The sequence below is a fragment of the Scatophagus argus genome, chromosome 14, assembly GCF_020382885.2.
Source record: "Scatophagus argus isolate fScaArg1 chromosome 14, fScaArg1.pri, whole genome shotgun sequence".
NCBI classification, from domain to species: domain Eukaryota; kingdom Metazoa; phylum Chordata; class Actinopteri; family Scatophagidae; genus Scatophagus; species Scatophagus argus.
The window spans coordinates 2,751,552-2,777,783 of NC_058506.1; the positions used below are offsets into that span (position 1 = coordinate 2,751,552).

Consider the following 26,232-nt stretch of genomic DNA (forward strand, 5'->3'; position numbering starts at 1 on the left):
TTGTGTCTTTTAACAGCTTCCTGCAGTCAACACATGGCAGTCTGTCACAGATCTCCACTCCTCATGACTGGCGTTAACTGTGATAACATAAAAGGACCACCCTTGGGGGAATATGAGGCTTCACGTGAGATTGCTTTCGGTGCTGCTGGCTTACCAGTGTTACCAATGCGATGGCATTCATCAAAGGGAACGCCACTGATATACTGTAGTCTGCACAGATTTTCATATAGTATATTCTCATATACGTCCTACTTAATTGTCCAAGAATGTCCATTAGTTTTCAACTAAGCTAGCCAAATTTAAATCTGAGCCCCAACTACTCTGCATAACTTTAACAGAGGAAGGGCAAAGCAGCTTTATTAGCTTCAAGAAATGTCTTCTGGGGCAAGTCATTTTAAAATGTCACCATTATTCTGGACCAGCTTGGAGATGTTCCATGACGATAGGCAGCATTCACAATGCAATCTAGGGCCACATCCTGCTATTTTTTTTTTCCTGTCACCCCATTTCCAATTTCATCTTCAATTTATATTGCTTTCTTCCTGCATGGCTATCACTTAATGTCCATCTCCTCCTCTCTCTACTTTCTCATGGAAATGTTTTGTATTTGCTCTGCCTCTTTAACTTTCACGGATGTTTGTCCCACTTCCTCTCTATAAAAGACTACGACAAGGGCTTGTTTGAGACCAAGGGCAGACGAGTGTCTGGAAAACAGTGGCCCTGTGGTTGGCTCCACTCATTACCCTTTGACATCAACCCCATCTAAAGTGGGCACAATGTAAGCCTCTATGTTTCTCCACCGGTCTGACTTGACCTGTGACTTCATTCCATGATGCATTATGGTCACATTGAAGCAGGGTGGGGGTTGAGGGGGTGGCGTTCGAGCACATCAGACTATGGAGCTTATAGAGCAATGATATTTCAGTGTTTCACTTTGAAACAAAGGGATGAGTTGATGACTCGCTAAAGGCTAAGGCCAGTGATGGATGTCTTAGGACTGAAAATGTAAAATGTACCAAGTTATGAAAACAAGAGGGCTTTTAAAACAACACAGACCAAGCAAGTGGAATTACTGTGCATTGCTCCTCAAAACCACTCAAATTGATGTTTAATAACAGCAGTTACTTTATATCACCATTTCAAATCTTTAATTTGGCTGTGGTTCAGGAGATACAGTAGCTCATCCATTAATCACAAGTTGCTTGGTTCCATTCCCATCTCCACTATCCACATGTGAACCATGAACCCAAGTGCTTTTGATGGGACCAGTGCACTGCGGGGTAGCAACATAGCAAAGCACTTTCCTTGTGCAAGGCAGAAAAGCATTATATAAATGCAATCCATTTACCATTTAATACCATCCAGCAAAACTGAAACCTCAAATGTTGGTTGTGGTCTTTCAATGAACTGGTGAGTTGGTTCCAGAAGTGCGTTTCTTTTTGATGCTGTTTCCGATTTTTATCAGAAAATTAAGTGTCATCAGCAAGCTTGTTTGAGCCTGAATCGGCAGCATTTTTAACCTGGCATGTCGTCACACCAGTTAAAATGACAAATGTCACCGACTGCTGTGCGCAGTGTGTGTAGAATTGAAAAGATTTGTTATGCGTAAGTAGAAAATGTTACAAATGATGAGCAATAGGATGTTTAAGTACAGAAAGCCACATCTGTTATGTCAGTGGGTGAGATACATCAATTAAACATTTCATACATTGTGCGGTTTATCTCATTTTCTAGTGTAGCTATGGTGAAAGTTCCTCAGTTTTGCAGTCTTTGTGTTTGTGTTTCCGAATCTACTATGGACTTCAGTTGGACATGGAGTTGCTTCACTTGGTTGATCTGCAACTCAATGCTAGATGCTACTAAATTCCACACAGTGGACCTTTGAGGGTGTGATTTTTGCAGTGTTAAGGGACTTTTGGGTTATATATGCTGTTGCTCTTTGTGCTGCAGTCAGGATTCTGTAACTTCAACCTTAAGCTCTATAACTCAGGAGGCTTTCCTGTCAGATATTTGCGCTCAGTGATCTAATCAATGAAGACAAAGCGTGTGAGGATGCAGAAAGATTATACAGAGCTTCTACATTTTTGCCACTAACCTCTACTCTGTTTGACTATTTTTTTCCTGCTGTAGCAGGCAGGTGGAATATAAAGGATGCTTCAAAAAGAAACCTTTTCCTGTATCCGATGCAGACGGTGGTCAATCAATAAGCTGCCTTTCAAACAGATGTGGAGATTAGTGTCTGCCATGGTGATGGTGTTTCTAATTAGGATGATCCTCTGGCACACTGTTACCAAAAAATATTTAATTTTTGTAGGTTCAGGTAATTGGAACTTGTGGATAATGTTGTATTTGAAACAATGAGACACAAAAGAACTACCTGTGAGAGCAAATCACAGCTATTAAATGAATATTTCATGGACTAACGGGTAAAAGTTGAAGAAAATGATTGGCACTGGTCTTCAAAGGTTTAGGTCCTTACTAAAAGATAGGAAGTTCTGTGAATGAAGCTATGAGGTTAGCCAAAATGAATGCTTGTGAGAATTTTCCTCCACTAAACAGCAATAAGAAAATGACACTAATCATAGGTCCACACAGTGCACAGGTAGAGTACCTCATTCCTGACTGACCCTGGCGTCCATGCTGTGGCTAGACACAAATGCAAGTCAAGATTGATGCATGACAAAATACTCCTATCCATCAAAAAATACAAAAAATACACCTCCAAGTCAAGCAAATGTCAATATGTTTTTCTTAATAATGGCATATTGCAAGACTACGATGTCAAACTCATGCATCCACATTGTTGGAAACTTGTAGAAGAAGTAGGAATGGCAGAGAGGAAGAAATAGTCCAAAGCATGGCATTATTAACATTATTACATGGGAAATCTCGAAAAGAGTCTCATTATTTCACAATTCAACTGTATCAGGCAGGTTTGCAGTTCTGATGAGGATTTTTGTAGAAGAAATCAGCTGATCTCAAGAACAGCTTCAGAAAAAAGGAGAAGAATGACACCAGTATACTGACTCACTGGTTGGAAGGGATATTAAGGAGATTCTAAGAAAACATTGGGTACATTTTAGACACAGACCCTTCACTGAAAGGATGCTTCAATAAACATATCTGTGTCATGTATCCAAGAAGATTACAGATTACATCACATGTTGTAAAGTGAAAAATGTAATATATATGCTGAAATGTCCCTGAGATCTCCACGTATCGAGAAATCCTTAAAACCAGGATCACTGAACACAGGAGTGCCATTTAGTAATCTTGATGCATCTGGTCCAGTAGCCACCCACTTTGCTAAAGGCCAACACAGCACATCCACTCTCAGATATATCAGCACTGAGGCTATTAAAAGCCCTCGCAGAAGGGTGACACTGACTCTTTGCTCCTGAGCAGAAAACTATTTTGGATATCTACACTGAATACCTTTGCGCCGAGGGTTCTGAATGTGGATTTTAATGTCATACCATTCTAGTGATGATTTGTGTGGGATTATACGAGAGACTCTATGGACTTGGACGTGCCATTATTACAATATTGGACACTTTAGACCGTCACCATGATGACGGTGGATGATTTTTATGCACTGATGCAGAAGACATCATGATGTATCACTATGAGCTGTGTTTTTGATTTATTCTAGCTATATGTATTGTTCTTATCTGCATGGGCCAGATATTAAAAATTCACATTCCTCATAATTTGTATTATAGGGACATCCTGCTTATAATATAGAGGTGAATAGATCAAAGCATTATGAACCTGGCTTCAAGTTATTCATTTGTACTGTAAGGAGCTGATCTATATTTACATGTACTGTATGTATCTATATGCTCTTTTACTTGTAGTTGTATTTAATTTATTGTTATGTTTGGGTTTTGCATGTATATCACCATGTGACCATCATATGACCAGCGTGTCTGTATTTAGAGGAACTCTCTGTTAATAACTAAATCTGAAGACAAGCGTGAACTCAAAACGCCACTTGGGGATGTGCTAATAAATTATACTTAAGGGAGCCACTGTGTGTGTGTTTTCATGTTTTTCATAAGCCTCGCTTTGTCTTTGCTGTCAGGTGGCTTTGTGTTAATGAAAGGTACAACAACATGCAGCTTATTATTATGTTTCAGTGGTGGTATAAGCTACCACCACTGAAACATTTGTGCAAACTTTTGTATTCCTTTATTTTCCAGTGGTCATTGAACTTTGAAGTGGATATCTGCATGTCTGTCTGAAGCTGTATGCATGTGACAGCTATCACTACTAATTTCTTGAAGCGTACATCAAGGCAAGACTTAAAATAAAACAGTATTATCTCCCATGACCATTAAATTGTTATTTCTATATAAGGCTCAGAAGGGAAATACAGTTTAACTCTTTATATTATCCCAAATGTGGAAGCTCACAGAAACTCACACATTCAAGACATGAATGAATGCATGATAAAAGCTCTTCGAATCAAACTCGTACAGGAAGCGGGGATTATTTCCAAAATTTAATGATCAGAGGGAAGGAAATCAAAAGCAGGTAAGGGAAAACTCTCTCTCACCTCCCTGGCAAATTTCACCTTGAGTACAACACATAAATAGTCTGAAATGGAAAGAGCTGCTGCCTCCAAAGAAAATGTCATCTAATTAAAGCTGTCCAAACTAGTTAGTGAATATATTTATTACAGTCTGCACTGGTAAGCACACTGCTGATCAAAGACAGCACAGTCAAGAAGGTGATGATGATTTAATGTCTTTGTTTAAACCAAGAAAACAAACAAATCAGACAATGGAAGAAAAAAAAACAACTACAAGAGTGGCAAAAATCTGATTCCATAAATCATGCTGGATGAACAGTAAATCACTAAGTTTGATACTGCAGTTTCACGAAGACAAATATCGTAAATAAAATCCATATGTATTTTATAAAATTTTGTCTCTTCTTCTAATCATTATTATTATTACTACTACTATTTGTGTTGTTGCTGCTGTATATAACATGTAATACATACATGTATACACACACACACAGAGACACACATGTATATAGAATAAAATTTTGTGGGTTTTCCCATAAAATTCTTGTTCAAAACTCAGTTGAAAAATCTCTGAACATGGAAGAATCTCCATTTCAAGAGCTGAAATACTGCATACAAAGTGTCTCCTGCTTCACTGTAAATTCTATTCTCAGTGTCTGGGTAGTGGAGGCTTTAATTTTTATTGATTTGTTTCAGCTGCATGCATGTTACATGTGTTAAAAGATTTAAAGTGAGCACAGAGAAATGTTCCTATTTGAATGTGCAAGACGTCCTCTAGCGAACTGAAGATGAAGATCAAAAATCTTACTGAAGTGACGATAAGAAAAACACATTTTTAGTGGAAGAGCAACCACAAAACCAGCTAAAAGAGTTCCTTTTACTGAGCTCCAGTGGTTTAATTTCCTCTTACTTCAGTGATGCAGAGGTGTACTCCAGTGAATGTAAGTACACCGTGACATCACTATTTAGTGTAATTACAGGTGCAACAGAGCACACTTTTTGACCACTGCAGTTATCTGCAGCCATCAGTTCTGCTTGTTGTCAACAGGCCTGACATTTTTAACCAGAGAGGGTCAATGAAATGTGGTTTATCAACCTGCCGTTGGGTCACTGTTTAAGCCTGAATGTGACTGTTTTCACCATCTTACCAGCGTATTCCGGGTCCACATGAGGAGGGTAGAAGCGAAAGTTGATGAAAAAGGGGATGGGCATTCCATACTTGAACCACTCCACCACATAGGGCTGGCCATTCAAGGGGTGGGACACGTCGCATCCCAGGATGACGTTCTCTCCTGCACGTGCCGTCACAAACTGGGGCTCCTCTCGCACTCCGTGGGCACCTGGGGTGACAGCATTCACAGCTTAGCCACTCTGAGCCCACACACTTAAGGCCCAGCTTACAGAAATAAAACCACTTCTTCAATATTTCCACATTCCATGTTTAAAAGTCCAATCGCTTTTCAGTATTTTGCACAATTCCATTTAATTTTTAATTAGCAAGTACAGTAAGTGCTTTAATCAAAAGTATTTGATTTTTTATTTAAACATTTTTTTCAGCACTGACAGCAATGCCTTTGTTGACACATCTGGATTTGTAAAGATTCTTCTTTAAAAAGATAGACGTATTTTACAACAACAGCTTGACTGATGTCCTGGTGGTGAAAATCAAATCAAATTGTGGATTCGGAGAATGGTGACACAGCTACTTAATTAACATTGACTTGGCAGGGAGACTGGTAAAGACCGGTTGGTGCAACTCATCCCAGGACAGCAAACTGTTGGCTTTACATTTTGATTTTTGTACAGATCAAACAAATGAGGTATAAAGTTATAATTAGTGAGCATGAGGGGTGCTATAGTATACAAGCAGTCTCCTTTCCAGTCTTTATGCACATTTAAAAGACAGGAAAGGAAACAGGAGTATTTTTCAAAATGTTGATAGAGGACACTTTAAGGACACTCCAAAGCATGTCTAGTATTTGAGGGGAAAAAAAAGACCTGCTCAGGTCAAGTGTTATATTTTTTGAGCCAGTGATGAGGCTTACTTCTCGAATCTTCAGCCTATTGTGCCATCAGTCAGTATAAAGTAAACAACACGGGTAAGCTGATTCCCCTAGTTTAACACAAATGCCAGAGCACACATTCAAGATGGTTCAGATTAAAAAGAAATGTAGCAAGAGGGTCTTCAGAAAGCAACAGTGTTTCATTGAGTGTTTGTGTGTGATAACACAAGCATGCGCCATCAGTTCCATCACTCAGGACACCAAAGACAGCCAGTTATAAATCCAATACAGAGCCAAGGCCAAAGGGTTGGAAAAAGCAGGATTAACAACACGTGCAGACACGTGAATGTGATTTATGCTAACAGAATCATCTAATTCATGTGACAGAGGGCAGACAAAAACAGAGCCAATGCGTCAGTAGTGCACCTGATGGTCAATAACACTTGGACCTTTAACCTTCCACAAAACAATTCACTCTGTTAGCTCAGCGGCGGAGCAGTCCCAGTGAAACTGTGTCTGTGGGCTAGCTGCTGAATGGCCACATCGATCCCAGGCTAATTACTATGTAGCTTGGCTTTATGAGCGGAAACCCGGTGTGGTAGCATTTTACCAGTCGATACGGCTAATCAGATGTACTCACTGCTTGCTCCTCTGTGGCCTGTAAGGAAGCCAGGCAGGCAGCTAACATCTGCACAGAGATGATGGCCTACTGCCTGTACACCCCTCAATAGGAAAAACAGAGCAAGGTGAACCAAAAGGACTTCATCTATTACATCTGCAAAATATCTGTGGCAGCAAAGCAAGGCATGAATTGGCAATAAATGGGAGATGTCACGTGGTGTTTTCCAATGCCTGTGGAGATTGTTGAGAGCGAAGACAACGTGAATCAAGCTTCTTCTTTTCTGTAACACACATACAATGAAGCCATCTCCACTGCAAATCTTTCACTCGCTGTGGTCATCACTCTCTGTCACAGCAAACGCAGCATAAATGCAACGACAGCATCATGCTGTTGTTATTACATACCATGCTGATCGTGTATGGAAAAAAAATGGGACGATGCAATAACACGTGACCCAGAAGTGCCGGGAGAAGGAGGAAGACAAACTTACACAACATGTAGTCGATTCTGCCTAAAAGGACTCCAACTGAACTTAAATACATAAATTCTGTTTAGTTGTGTACTTACATTATCCCAAAAGTTTCAGAGTAATTTTAGTCAAGCTAGCAATATGTTTGATTTGGTCACCTGTCACTATAAGGTCCAGGAGAGAGTCAGAGTGAGGAAGGAAGTCAGCAAAACTGACAAAACGTAACATGAACAAGTCTTTCAAACAAAACCTGATGGTTGCCAACAACAACTTCACTCCCAACACTTGATGTTCCTCCATTTTGCAATTACCAGAACGTGCTTGTTGTGTTATCCGTCTTGACTTGACAGCTTAAGCTTTCAAATGCATATTAAGACTGCTGTAGAAAAGCCTCCAAAGTTACCTTGAACTGAGGTCAATGTGAAAAACAAATAATTGTCAGGGTTTTGCACTAACCAGATGATGTTAATCTGATAATTATGTGTGATGTGAACGTCTCACTGATGGAATAAAAAAAACACTCGCATATTCAAGGTTAATGCAAATCAACAAACATCAGGAGAGATGCGTTTCCTCAAATCCAGGCTTTACAGGTACAGCACGCATTAACTATTTTAACACTTTTTACAACACTGCAACATAACAACTTTGTTTTACAACATCTTGTAAAATACAGTGCACAACATGGAATGTCTTGGGATACGTCATTACCATCACAGCCCTATAACTGCCACACACCATACAGAATACAGCACCCCTGTGTAGCATATACAGAGTTCATTACATCAGTGAGAGGCTGAGTGCATCAGAGAAAGCCTGTGGATTTGTGATTTGATGTGTGTTCATGTGTGTTCTCATGCTTGCTGGCAGAACCAGATAATAACTGAGCAAGTGTGCTTTTCCCAGTGGTGCCCACCCCCCACCAACCCAGCCCATCCCCTTGCTCACACATTCACACCCACTCTACCTCAAGCAGCACTGCGCGTTGATTGGCTGCTGGTGACATCATGGTAGATAACACAAAAACAAGCCCGTTGGAAGGTATGACTTCACTGTTTATAACTCATGAGACAGAGAGGGAGCAAGAAGACATGGAGAGGAGAAACAGAGCTGATGTGCTCATCCTCTGCTCCACCCATAAGGGTTAAACTCATTTACAATCAAAGACCCAGGGGAGGGCGCCATCACAGGTATAACCACTGAGGTGCACTCTCTCTCTCTCTCTCTTCCTCGCACGCACACACACACAGAACCAAGAGTGTCAGCGAGGTGGAAGAGAACAGGAGTTTATGTTTGACGGGTTTGTAATTGTTGCCAGGTAACACCTGTGGAAGGTATAGAGAAAAACAAACATATAGCCATGCCTCAACACTGTTTGCAATACTTTCAACATATTCACTTTGACAATGCAAAAATGTTATTTGCTGCCATTAAATAACCATTTTTAGAGGTCCATGAACACAGTACAGTGTTTCTGGCATTACTGGCAGGAAGCGGCTTTCTAATGGTCAAACAATGTGGATACAGCATGAGAAGCAGGACCCTGGTCATTCCCACGAAAGCTGCTAAGTTACGCAAAAAAGTTCAACTACCCAGATATAAAAAACTGAACAGATGTTCCACATTGTTCAGCCCCTAGAGCATGTGTGCAGGAGACTTCCACTGCCAAGCAGCTAACTTCTCGTGTTGCCCTGTGCTAACTTGAATGGAAATAAAATTATTATTGTGCTGCTCTTCTAGATTTTTTAAGTGTCACACCAAAAGAGCAAATGCAAATTGCAAATACACTCAAATGACAGCCAGAGATGTGACAAGTAGGGCAAAGTTAGGATGATCGTTGGTTGACAGAAAAGCTCTGATCTTAGCTTAATTCTCACATTAGTAAGAAAAAAAATATATAAATATGATATTTGTGTGCTCAAATTCTGTGTGGTTTAAGAGTGATATTTGTTTCCTGGTCCTAAGAATGTCAAAGATAAACTGTTCTCCTCTCTTATGTGACAGAATAACAGAAGATGTGTGCCAGTATAATCCTATGCGACAGTACAGTTAGGCCTATTTTCACACTGAGGCCTGACAGGAAACTGCATTTCTATATTTATTCAAGGCAACAAACACAATTGTGCATGAAAATTCAGTGAGATGCAATAAATAAACAATACAAGTATGACACACCACCACAAACACAACACAATCTAACATACTATTCCAGCTGAGGCCCCGTGTTAGCGCTCACAAAACACTGAATGTTCTGAAACTTCCCTCATTCCTGTCTCAACTATACTCTCAGCTCAATCCTGGCCCACTCTGCTAAGTGCCAACAAAAAATGAAAAATAAATGAGTTTTACACAATCCAACATAAATTATTGATGAGTATAGCAAGGTCGGTGCATTATCATACAGCCTATTATTCTTGCACCTGCACTTAGTCTTCTTGTATCTTATTTCTCAGTTGAACTCTGCGATGGTGCTAACAAAAACAGCAGCCTTTCAAAATATAATGAAGGCATTAATAACGTTGCCTGTGTGAGCCCACTAAGCTAATGCAACGGGGGCATAACGACACTTTTCTTTGGACTACATTCCTCACACATGGGCTTTCCCTGTTCAACACAACACATGAGGGAGTAGCCTGTTTGCACCAGAGACAGTTAATAAAAGCTTGTTCAGGCCTGTGCATAAACGCAGTCTAGCTCGCAGAAATTTAATTTCTTCCTTACTGGCACTTTGCCTATAAAGTCCATCACCATCTGTTGCTAAAATCTAGAGATTTAAACCCTGGGGCTCAAAGTTATGCAGAAGCTATGATGTTCAGAAATTTACAGCACAAATTGCAAATATTGCATATCAAACAGCGGTTGAGTTTGAGATGAAAAGTTATATTTGCTTTGTTTGATATTAGTTTAGTGGGTTATAACGATAACATTTGACAATTAGCACTGATCACACAGTACAGCTGAGGCTGACACAAATGTCACTAGTTTTGCAGGTATTTGGTCGTGCTAGGGAAAATGCAAGGGATCACCAAAGAGATTACAATACATGCGGTGAAGAATATCAATGTGTAAACAAAAAGTTTCCCTCCAAACCACAGATGCTTTTGCTATGGTGGTGCTTGAAGAACAGTCAGACAATCACAAAATTCAGAGGGATTCATCCTTTGGAGACCATGAATGTCTGTGCAAAATTTCAAAGTGATCCATCCCAACAGTCTGGACCAAAGCAGTGGGACTGACCAACAAATGCCATCACTTGAGCCATGCAACTAGCACGGCTCACTAGTACACATACAGTACAAGCAAACTAATCCACAGAGAATGTCTACTGTAGAGCATTTCCTCTTTCATACTGTCATTTGGCCTCTAAACGCATCACCATCTGTTACCAAAATCTGGATGCTTAAATCTTGGGGCTCAAAGTTATGCAGTGGCTGTAAAGGCAGTCCTTCATGGCACACATTATAAAAGTCAAATAGCAAATAAAGGTACCGTTTTAGTTGAAACTAAGGTGCATTTTCTTTATTTGAAATAATGCACCATTTGCATGTGTGTCACCAGTCAAACCATTCACCATTCAAATAGCAGTGGCAGCAGATAGGATACAATCCACACTGGTACTGTATATCACAACATGATACATTAAGTGTTGCTTAAAGTCCCCCTCTTCAAAAATGTGTTTTTCTTCTATTTATTAAAGTTTTATGTGGCCGTTATACTCATTATACGTCATAACACGTCAGAAGTTTTTGTATGTGTGGTGGGATCTTTACACAGAGTACTAATGAGATGAATGAGCACAACAAAAAGTCTCTGCATTTCTAAGCCCAAAGAAAAAACAAAAAAAAATACATCATCAAAATAGTTTCCTAACCTAAAAGCATTAGAAGAGGCCATAAAGAGCTTCTATTCTCTTCCCTGAGATCAAAGACAAGTACAGTTTTAGATCAATAAAGCAAAATGTGCAAAACCATGTAAACAACACTACAGTCATTGTGCAAATACCTCTTGCAGGAAGAAGGGATACATTTGGGATAGCAGCGAGTGAGAATAAATTGTGAAAACCGATGTGTTTGAAGCTCTGGCTGAGTTTAAATTAGGTAGAAAAACAGAAATCAAAACAGTTTGCTTCAAAGCTTAGAGAAATTGCACTGCTCATTTGTGTTTGTCAGTGCGCTACAACCCTCAGATATATCAGGGTGGTTTAAAACACTAATTCTCTACCAAAGGGTGGGAGACTTGACCTAATTCCAGTCTCCTACTCTCAAGCTAGCATCCCTCATCATTTGGAATTCAAAGATCTTTTTGGGGTGCAGAGGCATTGAATCCCTCCTGCATCACATGCGGGGTAAAGCAAACAAAAGCTATATGTTATGTTGGTGCATGGTAGCCTTAAATATGGTAAAACTGCAAACATTTGCGAACAGACAGCGAGACAACAGGGTTGACTTTCAAAGGCCTTTAATCCTGGATGCAATTTCCATTTGTTGTTAGTTCATGCAAACAGCCAAACCCACCAGTCAAGGTGACTCTGTCTGGTTTCTGTCAGACAACAACTTTTAAATACAAATTTCAGGTCTGGTGCTTATAATCGGTGGGCTGACAAATTCCTGAACGAAATTAAGACTTAAGTGTTAAAGATCTGGCTAGTAGCCAAAGTAATAAGTGCAGATGAGAAAATACAGTAGAGCCTTCAAAAGTAATCCCAACAGTTCCACCAAACATCTGGTGCCACTTTAAAGTTGTAAAAATCCTTGTTCAAAACATTCATAAATCAAATTGTAAATGCTACAAGGACTGTACTTATATAGTTTTTCTGGTCGCACTGACCACTCAAAGCACCTTACACTACCGTCGCATTCACCCATCCACTCACACATTTACACACTGACGGCAGAGGCTGCCATCAGAAGCCATGATCTAACCATTAGATCATGGTTAGAGTCTAACCATTTACACACAATCAACTAAAAATATCTGCAGAACATGAAGATATAACAGTTTAAATTAAAAAAAACCTGTGCTGTTGAAGACATCTGTATATTGTGCTGAAGCTAGCATACTAACCAGTTAGCCTCGGCCCATCTTGTTTCATAATACCACTTCGTCCCTCAAGATACTACAGTATAACTCGCTTCACACCTCTTCTTCAGTTCACGGTCCCTGACACTCTGCCCCTAATTTGATGGAAGTAGGCCGCTACCACAATATTAGACTTTAACTGCATCATTATCATTTCCTAAAGAATTCACAATAACAATATCATTGCAATATCTTTAAAAAAAATGAAGAAAAAAATGATGCTATCAATCAAATTCATTTTTGGAAAATTAATTACACTCAAAATGCAAGTGAAGGGAAGTGGAGAGAGAGAGTCTGTAACTGCATAGCAAGGACTACGCCTGCATGGGACTCTGCACAGTATTATCATATGTGTATCATCAGCAGTGATATCAATATTTAATTTTTTAAATATCGTGGTTATCATTACCAGTGTACCGCAGCACCCCTAGTCTGGAGCATGAATGCGACAGATGGCCAGTTTCTACATATTGTGCCTTTAAATGTGCTGATGAGTCACCTTAACCTGTACACCACCTGTGCAAGCAGTTCTGTCTAACAGATATCGCTGCTGACAGCTCTTTTAAAGGCAACTCCTTGGCTCTCTGCCCTTTGGGTCTACCCTGTGGTCCCCTCTGTTTGCTGCCTTCCCCCACCAGAAATGTCCTACCATTGAAACTCATCGCTTGTGACACTCCTTGTGTTGGCCAGAAATTCCGATATATCGGATGGTTCAGTCAGGAATAGGTTAAAACAGGCAGGGCCGAACTGAAAAGGCCATATATCAAAGCTGCTTTTGCTGTGGTGTTTCAATTATTTTTCGTTGCTGTTACCTTGTTTTTCTGCATCTTAACAACTACCTTTAACTGGGAGCCACTAACATCAGTGGGGATAGTTGTCCTTGTTGTCATATTATATTTTCTCCTGTTCTTCTGTGTTGGCAGGAAATTAGGTGTAGAATTTACTTTAATGTGATTTCTTTTTCGGGGGCAGTTTATTTGCTGTTGTGACTTCATTTCTTCTCCCAGCTGGCCGGTTTGTTATTTTGGCCAGGGCTCTACCTGATGTTACACCAAAGCTTCCATGTCAATGACAGATCAAAATATTGAACAAATGCACCTCATATTCTTCATCTAATTGTATGTTATTCACCCTCAGCTAGACCACTTTGGAGTTGTAATAAGTGCTATACAGCAGTATTTTTAAGAGTATTTTGTTTGTTAGTATCTTTATGTGTGCATGCAGACGCGCAAGAGTTTTGGTGAGAAAAACTGAATGTAAACAAATGTATGTTTACATTCAGATTAATGAATTGTGTTAACTACGGATGTGAATAATGCATAATGCATCAGCAAGAGCGTTTCAATCAGACACTCTTCAATTCCTTTAACTTCTGCATTAACATTTAAAAAGGTGTCTCACTGAAATATTGTTCCATATACACTGCATTTACACATTACTGTAATTTGACTATTTCTTTTCATCTAGTGGGTATTTCCACACCATTTTTCTTTTTCTGGCATATGAACCCATGATGTAGCTCTGTTATGCAAGGAGCACATAGAATTAGCAAAATCCAAATAAAATAAATATGAATAAATGAATACAAAAATGTATTAGAAAGACATATCATTCACATGTCCTGGAAACTGCTGGAGAGGATGTGTTTAAAATTCTTTTTGGAAAAGTGGCGCCTTCACTTTGGAACTTGTTGCAAGAATAAGAGTCTCAGACTTTGACATGGAGCGTCTGTGAGAGGACAAAGAAGTGTTTTTGAGCCTCTTACCTCCTGTTGACTGGGGGGAATTAAGGCCAGATGGCTGAGATTGGATCAGCAGACACTCAAGTTCAGGAATGCTCACAAAGACTAAAATGAAACTAATATGTCTCTGTACAATGTGAGTATTTGCAAGCCTCTATTTAACAAGCCACAGACACAAAAAGACAATTATGTATTATTACCATAATACATAATGCACACCCTATAAAGTTCTAAAAACATCTTTTGAACTTTCACATTAAAAAACAGTGATGTTACTGTGTTTAGCTTTCACTGGTATTCTTGCTGCTGATCAGATAAAGGTTCTGTCTTCTGTTCTGCGTGAAAGCACCTGTCATGGCGCAACTGAACCAAACTCTGGCACATCTACACCCTTGGTACAATTCGTATGGGATGGTGAGAACGCTCGAAAGAAACTCTGAGAGCTAATGTTGGAGCACTTCCAAGTGAAGCCTGGAATCTTATGAGAGAGAAAACTAATAGGAATAATCGCAGCACATAATGGGCTGACTATGTAGAGATGCATTCTTGTCAGGAATGGTGTCCACAGACATTTTGCATCTGCCCAGCTGTCAGCATACATTACAAGCTTCAGACTGCCTCACTTGTTTTCCTTGTTAAGAAACTGGGAAGTGTGTCATGATAACACTGAATCACTCCCACTATTCTTTGTGAGCGACAGCAGCACATTTTTTAGAACACAGGTATAAATACACACTGACCTTCACAACTGCAACATCTTGCAGATGCTCTTAGCCGGCGAGACTAAGTTCACTGTTAAGTTCACAGTTGAGAGACAGCAAAATATTTCATTTGAAAAGGTATGTTTGAATACAACCCTGCTGTATGTCATCTTGGTAGAAGGACTCCATTGTGAACAAGAGGAACCAGAAACACAACTTGCACTACCCTCCAGAGCTACCTGTTATTATTCTTCCATAGGGTATAGTAAACACCTTTTGTCTATCTATCTCTACTTCCACCCCTGACCTCACAGAACGAGTGTTGGAAATACATGCAGCTCAGAAACAGTTTAGAAGTATCACTTGATGCACAAATTATAAACTATTTTCATGAAGTGAAGGTTGTTTTCATGACATGGATCCATCAGTCGATGAGCATGAGTCATTTTATTCACTTTTTGGTCACCTTTTTGCTCTACCCCTACAACATCTGCTGTTGTGCAACACAACTGTCAGCCATGTCCCCAAAATACACAGGTTTTTTAACAAAAGAGCTATTGACATGTTGAGATTTCACAAATATGTGATTTTAATGCATTACTATTAAACTATGTAATCCTGCTACACTGTCCTGTTGTGCTGTATTTTATTCAAGTTCTATGTTTGCTGTGTGCTCCAGACTGCTCAAAGACATTACTGATGCCAGCCTTTTCTCTTTCTCTCTTCTCTGACTAGTTATTTAAAAGCCAAATCTTAAAATTACAGGCTTATCTCTCAGTTGGCTTTGTTGCGAAAATTGAGTATTATTTCAATAAAGACATCTTTGCTGATTAAAAAATATAGCGTCTCTATTATCTGGTTCCTTATGCCTGTATGAATAAGAAAGATAAGTGTGTTATCTTTGGGTTTAACTCAGCTGGCTTAGTTTTAACCAGGATAGATTACCATGGTAACCTATGCTGCAGGGGTAACATACTACTGAGAAGGATCAGTTCAGATGATCAGATCAGGAAAAGTCAACAACCTGCCAGCTGACCAATCAGATCACTGGAAAATGGAGTCACTGTACTGACATGGACAAAAGTGTTTTGCTTTTAAAATAAACTAATGAGAAATACGAAGGCACACAGTGACATTTGAATAAATCAGTAGAATCACATTGATTACCATGTGAATCATATCAGAGACATAAAAATCACTTCCTAACCGCTTTGTCCTCTGTGTGATAAAAAAAACAAAAAAAAAACAAGATTTCTAACAAAATAGATGACCACCTTAACAACCCACTGAATGGTGATTTTGAGCTGCATATTAGCTGTGCCAATTTTCTTTTGTTCCAAAGAGGGTTCCTGACAGGACAGATAACTTTCCCTTTTATTCTGTAACTGCAGCTCAGCATAACACGAGGTATGTTGTACTACAATACAAATCCCTGTATCAGTTTAATTTTTGACGTTATTGAAAAATCACTCTTTCAGGATTTCTAAAGACTCTGGTATCCTGTCATCCGGTACTCAGACTGATCAACCACACACTGTTATTAGGCTGGTATTTATTCTAAATAATAATTTGATCAGTGGTCTATGTAAAGGCCGATCAGATAAACACACAAGTTTCTCTGTGAAAGCCTAAAATGTCATAGCGTACTGTAGAGCTTGAAAGGCGTCCTCAATCCTTGACCAATCAGGCTACAGCAAATGTGTGTGGGATGAACATATTATCCCTTGACAAATGACGAACTGAACATAGTGCTGACCACAGAGTGTGTCTTCTCACGCGGTTACTACAGTTTCTATCAGTGACTGGCTTATGAGGCTTACGAAAAATACAAGGATTGTGAAATGTTCCCAAAGTACCAGTCCATCTTTTCCCATTGTCACAAACAGCTTACAGCAGGTACTAGCCAATAATGTTGCGCTGGTTAAACCAAGAGGGCACAGCACATCTGGATGGGAATCAGCAGGAGGAGAGCGAGTTAGCTGTTAGCTGTTAGCCGACAGTGAGCAGCAGACTCCGGCAGAGCTTTCTACTGAGGGAGCTAACAGTTTACAATGAGTACGTTAGAGGTTAGAGATTAAGTGAGGTAGAAAGTTTATCAAAAAAAAGTCAAGTGGCTGGAGATGTGAATAGAAACCTACCTCAGCAGCCTCCTTCTACATTATTTCAGTGTGTAGTTAAGTATGTGTAAGTACTTATTTCTCCTTCATTAATATGCCTTGTCTACTGTGCTTCCTGAAACAGACCGGATTGTCTTTGTGGACCACAAGGTGCTGCTTCTTTTGCTGATCCCCAGCATCATTCTGGGAGAAATCATTAGAGTAAATTTTCTGTAGGACCAGCAGGGCATTCACCACACACATGCACACACACACACACACACACACACACACACACACACACACACACACACACACACACATCTACAGTCAACACTACTACTACTACTACTACACTACTAATAACATTGGTAGTTTTTCTTATATTTCTCTTAAAACACTCCTTGTGTAGCCCTGTTTAATAAAAACATTCAGGGACGCCTCTGTGCACTGCATTTTAACAGAGTTGAAGTCTTTTCGCTTTCAAAACCAAAAAATCCTTCTAATAATGTAGAAATGTCATATTTGTTTCACTCGTCAAAAGTTGTTTTGCATCAAGGCAAAGACACCAGACTCAAAACAGACTCGGATAAGACACACAAAGGTGCAATTTATGCTTTCTTTCAAGTGCGTCACTGTCAATATGACTCTATTGTTTTTGTAACAGATCAAACACATTTTATCAAGACACACACCACCATGCACACACCTAGCACTCAGAACATCTTGTTAGTTTTGGCATCTTTCTGATTTTCTTCAATGTAATCTGTGAGTTCTTGCAAAATGTAAAAACCAACCATCTGACATGAAGTTAAGAAAAGACAATGGTGTGCTAAACAGCTGTTTGGCTTCCTTTTGGTACTGTTCAGGTAGAAGGTTAAACCGTGTTGTACCACAGCACTGCATTAGGGAAGGACAGGTCTGTCCAAAAAGTCGTGATTTTTCACATAAAATTGCGAGTTTCTACATAAAGAATCTGTGGAGGTCTAAACACAACACGTAGTGCTGGTGAATGTGGTGAGACTTCTGCACTGGGTCTCTACATTGAGTCTGGCTCAGACTTGTGCAAACCTAACAAAAAGAAACAAGCCTATGACTCAGCAAAAAATCAAAAGATACGCTAAAATTACACCATGTCAGGTGATTTGTTCTTAAAGCACAATAAGGAGTATTGTGGAAATACTCTCCTGCTCCACAGAGTAGCCTTCAAGCAGGGCAAATTTCAGTAAGCAGGTTCATACTTGGAGAATATAGCTAGGTTGAAGAATATGACAGCAGTCAATATTCATTTGGTTCCAACAGACACAAATATCATACATTTTATCATCATATAATATAAGAGTTCAGGTCAAGCAATCTGACATGATGACGTCTCACAATTCTTCCACATGGAAGTAGCTCTGCTTACTTCTTTCGTGTCTTGGCAACACATAAGATATTTACAGGTACAGATAATTTAAGATAAGATATTTACAGATATCTACAAGTACATGTCACAGTTTTGATTGTCACACGTGCTACAAAATGGAAATGTTTTGATCAAAATTACATGCCAGTGTGCATCTCCAGGAGAAAAATCCCTTGCTGCTGAACCTACAAGCAGTTTTCATCATCCTACTTACCCTAGACAGTTCTATAATGGCTACACAATAAATAGCAACATACAAATTAATGTAAATACACAGGTAAATGATTAAACTGATCTTTCTTTAGTCTTCAGTGCCCACCCCAATAAATGCATTTATATATATTTTCAATTATTTTGTAAACCAATGGAGAGACCCTTCAGACAGATATATCCATCTCAATTTTTCACACCGCTGATCCACAGCCCCATTGTGTTTTACTTCAGAAGATGTACAGAAGTTATCCTGTCTGATTACACCTGAGAAATAAACTTGATTAAATAACTGATAACACAGGACAGGAGGTCAGGTTGACTGCAATTACAAAACTGAACTGGTAGGCTAGGCTAGGTTAAGCTAACAGGGCAGCAGGAGGCCAAGTTACATCTCTATGGTAATGTGCTGCATAGCAACAGCATTCCATCATGTGCAGCCATACACAAGGACGTATGTCTTTGTAAGAACGACACTTAATGGATTACGGTTTAAATTTGAATGTGTGTGTAACGTTCATATTGCCCAACATGGTAAACGCCCCAACAAACAACAGCCCTTAGCTGTGATATTATCCCAACAGACACAGGTACAGTTGCAACACTTCTCGCCTTCAACCTAAAATTTAGGAACAGCCTTCAAACAAGAAATTCAAACAAGCCAGGACCTTCAGCTGACATCTGGCAGAAACCAGAAGGAAACACTTGCTTTGAAATAAATCTCAAGTTATATGAGCTATCACTCCAATTAGTCACCAAATGTCTTCTCAAACCTGACTTGTGTTTTCCAACCACAATCAATAAACAAACGTCCGACTGAGATTTGAGTCAGGAAAAGGCTGAGGAGACAAGTGCCATCCTGAAGACCGGCTCTCCCAGGGACTGATAATGGGAAACCAGATGACGGGAATACCTAAGAAACCACAGCACTGCATCCTCTAAATTTAAATAGGAAAGGAGATAATAAAATAATTATCTAACTTCCTCTTTTTATTCATTCTTTATTTTGTCTTGGAACAAAGTGACTCTTGTTTGTCCTGCCGTTTTACTCACAATTACATATGAATGGATGTCTCATTTAGGAAGAAAGTGCAGGCATTACAACGGTATCAAATACTGAACAACAGCATGCTGTGATGTGATAATACAGTAAGATATATGGCAGATACATAGGACACAAATTGCATATTGTGTGCAAAATGCTGTCGTCCAACCTTCACAGTAAGCACATTTTCCATGGTGGCAGAGGAGAAACAATGCCAGCTCCCCTAATATGTCTCCATTTAGACATGACAGCTATTCCCTACCCACCTCATGTCCACAGTGCACTCTACCTGCTCTGAACAGAGATACTGTTCCCCTTTCCATAAAGCTTACTGTTTTCATTCTCATAGTATTCACATGCAGAAGCACAAAATATTTGTTCCTATACATTCTGTCCGAGCTGCTCAGTGATATTTGCTGTATACTACACTGATGCCTCATGTGTCTGCATTGTTTCTTAGCTGGACAACGGTGACCTGACCTTTTGATGGAAAGATTAAGAACAGTTCATGTCAGCAATACGCTAAGTAAGTTGTTACTTGACACCTTAAAACCAGCCATACAGACTAGCGGGCTGATCCATCTGCCTCACCCTGTAGGGGTGATGGAAAGTCACAGATGCTGCTATGGGCACACAGCTGAAACTACTGCACATACAGTTCTTTGTTTGTCTTCGACAGAGTACAGATACTTTAAAGGCCCTGAAAATCTTCTCAATTAAATTTTTACCATGAGTAACGGGATACTGCATATACTTTTTATCTATTATTCACATTACAGACATCTGTGTTTCTGTTTTTACCTGTGTTCTCATCAGTAGTTTAAAGTGGGTCAGGCTCAAAGACAGGTGATGTCGAGAATTTAATTAAAGAGTCTGGTCTGGACCTGCTCTAATTGGAAAGTGTTATGAGATAACTTTTGTGGTCAATTGGTGCCAAATAAATAAACTGAAATGAATTGAACTGAATGTCACATATGCACCTATGGGCACCAACCAGTGTTGAGCAACATAGAGTTAGAGCCCAAGCCATCCTGAACTTTTGGGTCAATGTCAATACCATATTAAGGAGTATATATAAAAAAAGTTTAGATATATCGGCCAATATTCTTGACATACACTGTGTGTGTATATATATATATATATATGTATATATATTTAATTTATTGTCCAAAATGACAGTACACTGTTAAAAAAAAATCTGTAAAAAAAAAATCAACACATGTTGGACAACATTTACACCAAAACCAATATGCAACTATTTAACTTTGCTCAGCCAAAATGAGCAATATATCAGGCTCTACATAAAATAATCCCTCACTGCTTCATCCAGAGACATATGCAGACTGAACTGGCAGTCTGATTCTTTAATAGCATAAAAAGCTACTGCTAGTTGACCACCAAAGTGTTTGCTTGTAGCAGTGAGCAAACATACAGCAGTTTGGCTCTTGTCAACAAACTAGAGTATGAACAGATGCTCATTATAAGTAGACTTGGTATATAAAGGTGTGAATTTAAATGTGGTGATATGATGGATTTGGTGATTAGATGTGACATTTTCTCTTAGACCTCCTTTCACATGAAAAGCTGCTCTTAATATTTCGGGCAAAATTACAAATAACAACAACATTCATTTTCCGTGGTATCTGCAGCAACTTGCATCAATCCAAAAATGTTGCCACATAGCAGTGAAGGGATCATGTGTCACATACTGTGCCACAAAGGCCAGACACCAACATCATCAATCAGTTTGACTGTTGCATGCACTTTCTACTGCTTCTCTCAAACCCATATGCAACTTTGCCTATAGAATTTGCCTCTGGGCTTGCTTTAACAAGGTTAAGGAAGCTCAGATCGTGGGCTGAATTTACTGTAGCACAACAGAGGCCATGGTGAGGTATCTTATGGCCCTATCCAATGAATGTTTAATGGATCTGGAGAAGTCGGTATGGAGGAAGCTGACTGTGCTGCATCAGTAGGCCAGGCTGTAAAATGAGACAGGGGAGGAAGCCAGCCAGCTCGGGGTGGTGGGAGGAGAGGGGAGGGAGAGTGGAGTGCAGCATTCAGAGAAATTACACAGAACAGGACAGCAACCAAGATGTATGTTAGCAGGAAACCATTATCAAAAACCACACTGATGCACTAAAAACCCTCCAAATGAAAATGGTATGGGTATGAATCTTGTATTTTAGTAATGCTCTTTTCAAAACCTGCACAAAATCAGCTTCATTTTAGGGGAACAGACTACACATGACAGTGATGTGAACTTCTTTACAAGACCAACTGCAAATGAGGCACACTGCTGCATCTGGTAAACCGAACACACATTATCCACTCCTGTTTCTCTGCCTGACGGTGCAAGTGCTCATGTGTCCATGTCTATAAAAATGGCAGTGGGTGAGCGATAACAAAGGAGTGCACTGTGGACACTGGGATCACTGAGCAGCTCAGGAATAAACTGTCAGTTCAATGGAAGGCTTTCCTTTGGACACCTTTGGTTGAATCTGACTGCAAATACAAACTGGAGGCTGGATGCATTACCACTGACTATAAACAAAGTCTGGATCATTTCAAAACTTTATTGTAATGTCATAATAGTAAAGTCACAAGGCTGAAGCAAATGACAAGCCTCATGAGAGACCCCAGAGCTACCATGCAATAGTTCAATGGCTGCAAGGAATCAGGATTGTTCAACAGGATGAGAGCTGCCACATCACAGTAACATCAGAGCAAATTCTTGACCCAAACTCTTGGAACACTGAGATGTGCCCACAAGACCAGGAAGAAGCATCATTAAAATGTCGCATGCAACCGAACAGGGTCCGTCACAGTCCCTCCCTTCTCAGTGATTAGAATGACGCTTTCTCTGCCCATCGGGAACAGCGTTACTGTGTACATCTGTCTACCCATATGCCCAACTGCAAGCAACACGCAACTGTGAACAATGTGCTAATGAGGCCTGTAATCTTCAGAAAATATCGAGAAAAAGAAAATTATTTCACCTCACAAAAACACACCTTCAAGAATAACACTAAGCGATACTGCAAAGAGTAAAGTTAGGAGCAAACCTAATCCCCAGTTTATATCTTAAATATCTATTTACTGCAGAGAAAAGCGTGCATATTGTCTCATCTATATGTTTATCATCATGTGTATCATATGCTGAACGAAACCCTCAAAACAAAACAAAACTGGACTCAGCTTATCTCAGTCACCTGTCATTTATAATTCAGATCAGATCAGAATTCCTTTATTTGTCCCTGAGGGGAAAGTCTTTAATTAAAGCAAAACTTGCAATTTGATGCCAACTGTGCATGGAAAAGGAATTGGAGCTGAAGAATATTGCAAGCAGTCATATTTGTGCTTATTATACTGCTGTAGTGACCTTTATTGTGTCGCACAATTAAATGTGTTGTCTTAAGAATGCTTGCCAAATTAGTGATATGACATTTAACACTAGCATTAGCCAGTTAAAAACAAAAACATAGATTTGTGAATCTTTCTGTGCACTTTCATTAATATCAACATCCATCTGATTCCATACCAGTCAAAGGAATGCAAGCAAAATAGAAGCTTTAATACTACCCAATGTAAACTGAACAGTACCATTAAGTCATCAATGCCACATGGCAATTTTTTGATGATGTTCTCATTCTGTGTACTCTTACTGCTGCAGCGCTACAGCAATTACTGTCTGAACAGCTTTAAGATGAGTCAGCTGAGGGACACTGGTACAGTATAGTCAGAACAAATAACAGAAAGCAATACCTTCCACAAATGCTCTGCTGCAAGGGCTGCTCAAAGCCAAATACTTCATTGCGATCAGAATAATGCAGTCTATTGTAGCCCCTCACAGATCTGAGGAGTAGCTGTGAGGGAGTTAGAAGGGAATAAGTTTCATATAAAACAGAGCTGTTGTCTTTATGTGAGCCAAGATACATCTAGAGAGATAGGGTCTTAATCCATGCTGAACTACACCAGTGGACCCAAACATTCTTCTCGGGTCCTTTCAGCAGTGATGTATAATTGAAGTTAAACAAGAAGGCAATACTAGATAAGCAGCTCACTTCTCCCCTGCATAGAATTCAGTGACAACCCCAGGACGCTGAGTGATGGTGCAGACAAATCGAAATGCACAACACTTGCAACTGGTAACTGAAAGCCTGAGGCAAAATCAGCTGTTGAGTTTACAGTTTCTCTGCCATAAAACTATTCCAAGCTTAATGAAGCTACTAAGGGTGGAAATTTCAAAGCAGACAACGGTACGTACAGTTCCATCAAAGCATCTTATTTTATTTATGATACCAACAGTTCATCCAGCCAAGCAAAGCCAAAGCAAACCCCATAGATCACTGAACCAAAATGGTGACTGCTGGGAGCTCAAGGGCCCTGATAGTAGCTGCCAGTCACTGCTCATTGGCCCAAATACCAGCTTGATTGACATCTAAAGGTTGGTGACTTTTATGAAGTGTGCTATTTGCCTCAGGCTACAAGGGTGCTACTTTTCATTAAGCTCAGTGGGAGCGAAGGTTTCTCCTGTACATTAAGCACCGACCATCCACAGCAAATTATACTGCACAGCCATACATGAATAATGCACAAGTGAAATAGGTGAACGCATGCCGCAACATCATTCAAACCGATTTTTCTGAAGAAAATTTTAAGCAACTACAAAGAACTTTGAGCATTTATTGTTGCTTCTGACAGACCCCAGAGACAAAAGTGAGCACTATGATAAAGGTCTTGATCAGGCTAGCACATGCACTTGTTTTGGACGCGAGTGAAAGAAAGATGTATTTTTACATATTTGTTAAATTACTTTTCTTTTTAAAAACAGCTCTTTGTAGGATGCATAGCGATGAAGAAATATATCTATGTGTAGCTATGAAAGTCCTGTAACATCAGGGTGTCTGCCAGTATAGTACAATCCCGACAGCCGGCTGGGCCTAAGTTGACCCCACCAGACCCAAGCATCAAAAATTACTGGAAAATTCACTTTCTTAATGTTAGTTAATAGTTACCTGAATCAAATCAGCAAAGTAAAGCAACAGTATTTTAGTAGGGATAAGCATATGTCCCAGGCCTAATTTATAACATGTTTTTTGAACTACAGTTACAAAAGGGAAACTCATGGTTGAAACCACCACCAGCCACATCTGTTGGTTAAGTCCGCACCGGGTTCTCAACCATGGTCGAGGGGGAACCCCTAAAGATGATGACAGTGAAACAAAGCAAACTTTGTTTTGTTCCTGGGTTACCTTACTTGCAAGCCTACAATTACATTACATTCAACTGTGCTACAATAGTAATTTTGTTGACCAAATTGCAAATTGTCAACATTCCCGAGTCATGTTATGGCTTCATAATAATAACCCAACAGCAAGATAGCGCTTGGTAGCGAGGCCAATATAAAATGTTATAATCAAGTTGTTGTGCTGCCGTCTGGCAAACGATACAGAAGTATCTTCTGCCATACAATCAAACTACAGAGCATTCCGTAAAAAAAGTATAGGGAAGCCAACAGATATCAAGAATACCTCTTCGTCTTTTTACTGATGGTCTTGATTGCTTAAACAAATAAAAACTAATCTTCCACATCTGTTAACCAATCAAATTGCCCCACTTCAGTGAACAATGTCAGCTCTACATGAAGCTGAGAGTGGCAATATTAAATCTAAAAATAACAGCTAACAACTGCCAACTTAAAATGTTGAAAGTTTTTTTTTTTTCTTCTTTTTTCTTCTTCAGAAAGCACTGGCCACTGGCTCAGTGTGCTAGAGGCTTTAGGCTGTGATGCATCAACTGATTTTAACAGAATGTGTGACCTCAATCCAGGAAGTTAAATGTTGGAATTAGAGAAACACTTTATCTGAAGCCGTGGGGCTCAGTGCAGGCTGCCTCACCCTGATTCAAGTCTAAACTCAAGTTTGTAATCGGTCGGCAGTGAGAAGAATTGTGCACACAAAGATACACAGACGTTCGGACAAATGAAAAAGACTGAACTTTAAAGAGTATGTACCCCACAGAAAAGAAAAGAGGCTTAGCTGGACGAGTCCTGAAGAACATCCCCAAAAATATGAGTGAACTGGTGACATACTGACAATTTCTGTCATTAGTAACACCAGCGATTGATATCAGATCAAAAAAAGGCTCGATCAGAGCATTCCTAATGAAAACTAAATGTCTCACAGGCAACACACAAGTCTGCCAGAGAGGAAACACTGAAACCAACAGCATTTAAATCCACAGAGTGAATAAGACACGCGTCTCCCTTTTCGTGGTCAGCAGCTTTGATTTTGCCAAGCAGCCACCCACTTACAGGGAGGA

General features: G+C 39.6%; 1 protein-coding gene across 3 annotated transcripts in view; it reads right to left on the reverse strand.

The window, feature by feature from the left end:
* LOC124070318 (protein turtle homolog B-like) overlaps window positions 1–26,232 on the reverse strand; it is a 119,085-nt gene that overhangs the window by 88,718 nt on the left and 4,135 nt on the right. For all 3 annotated transcript variants that reach the window (XM_046410122.1, XM_046410123.1, XM_046410121.1), the window contains exon 2: window positions 5,683–5,874. In XM_046410122.1, coding sequence (XP_046266078.1) covers window positions 5,683–5,874 — 192 coding nt within the window. The remainder of the gene's footprint in view (window positions 1–5,682; window positions 5,875–26,232) is intronic.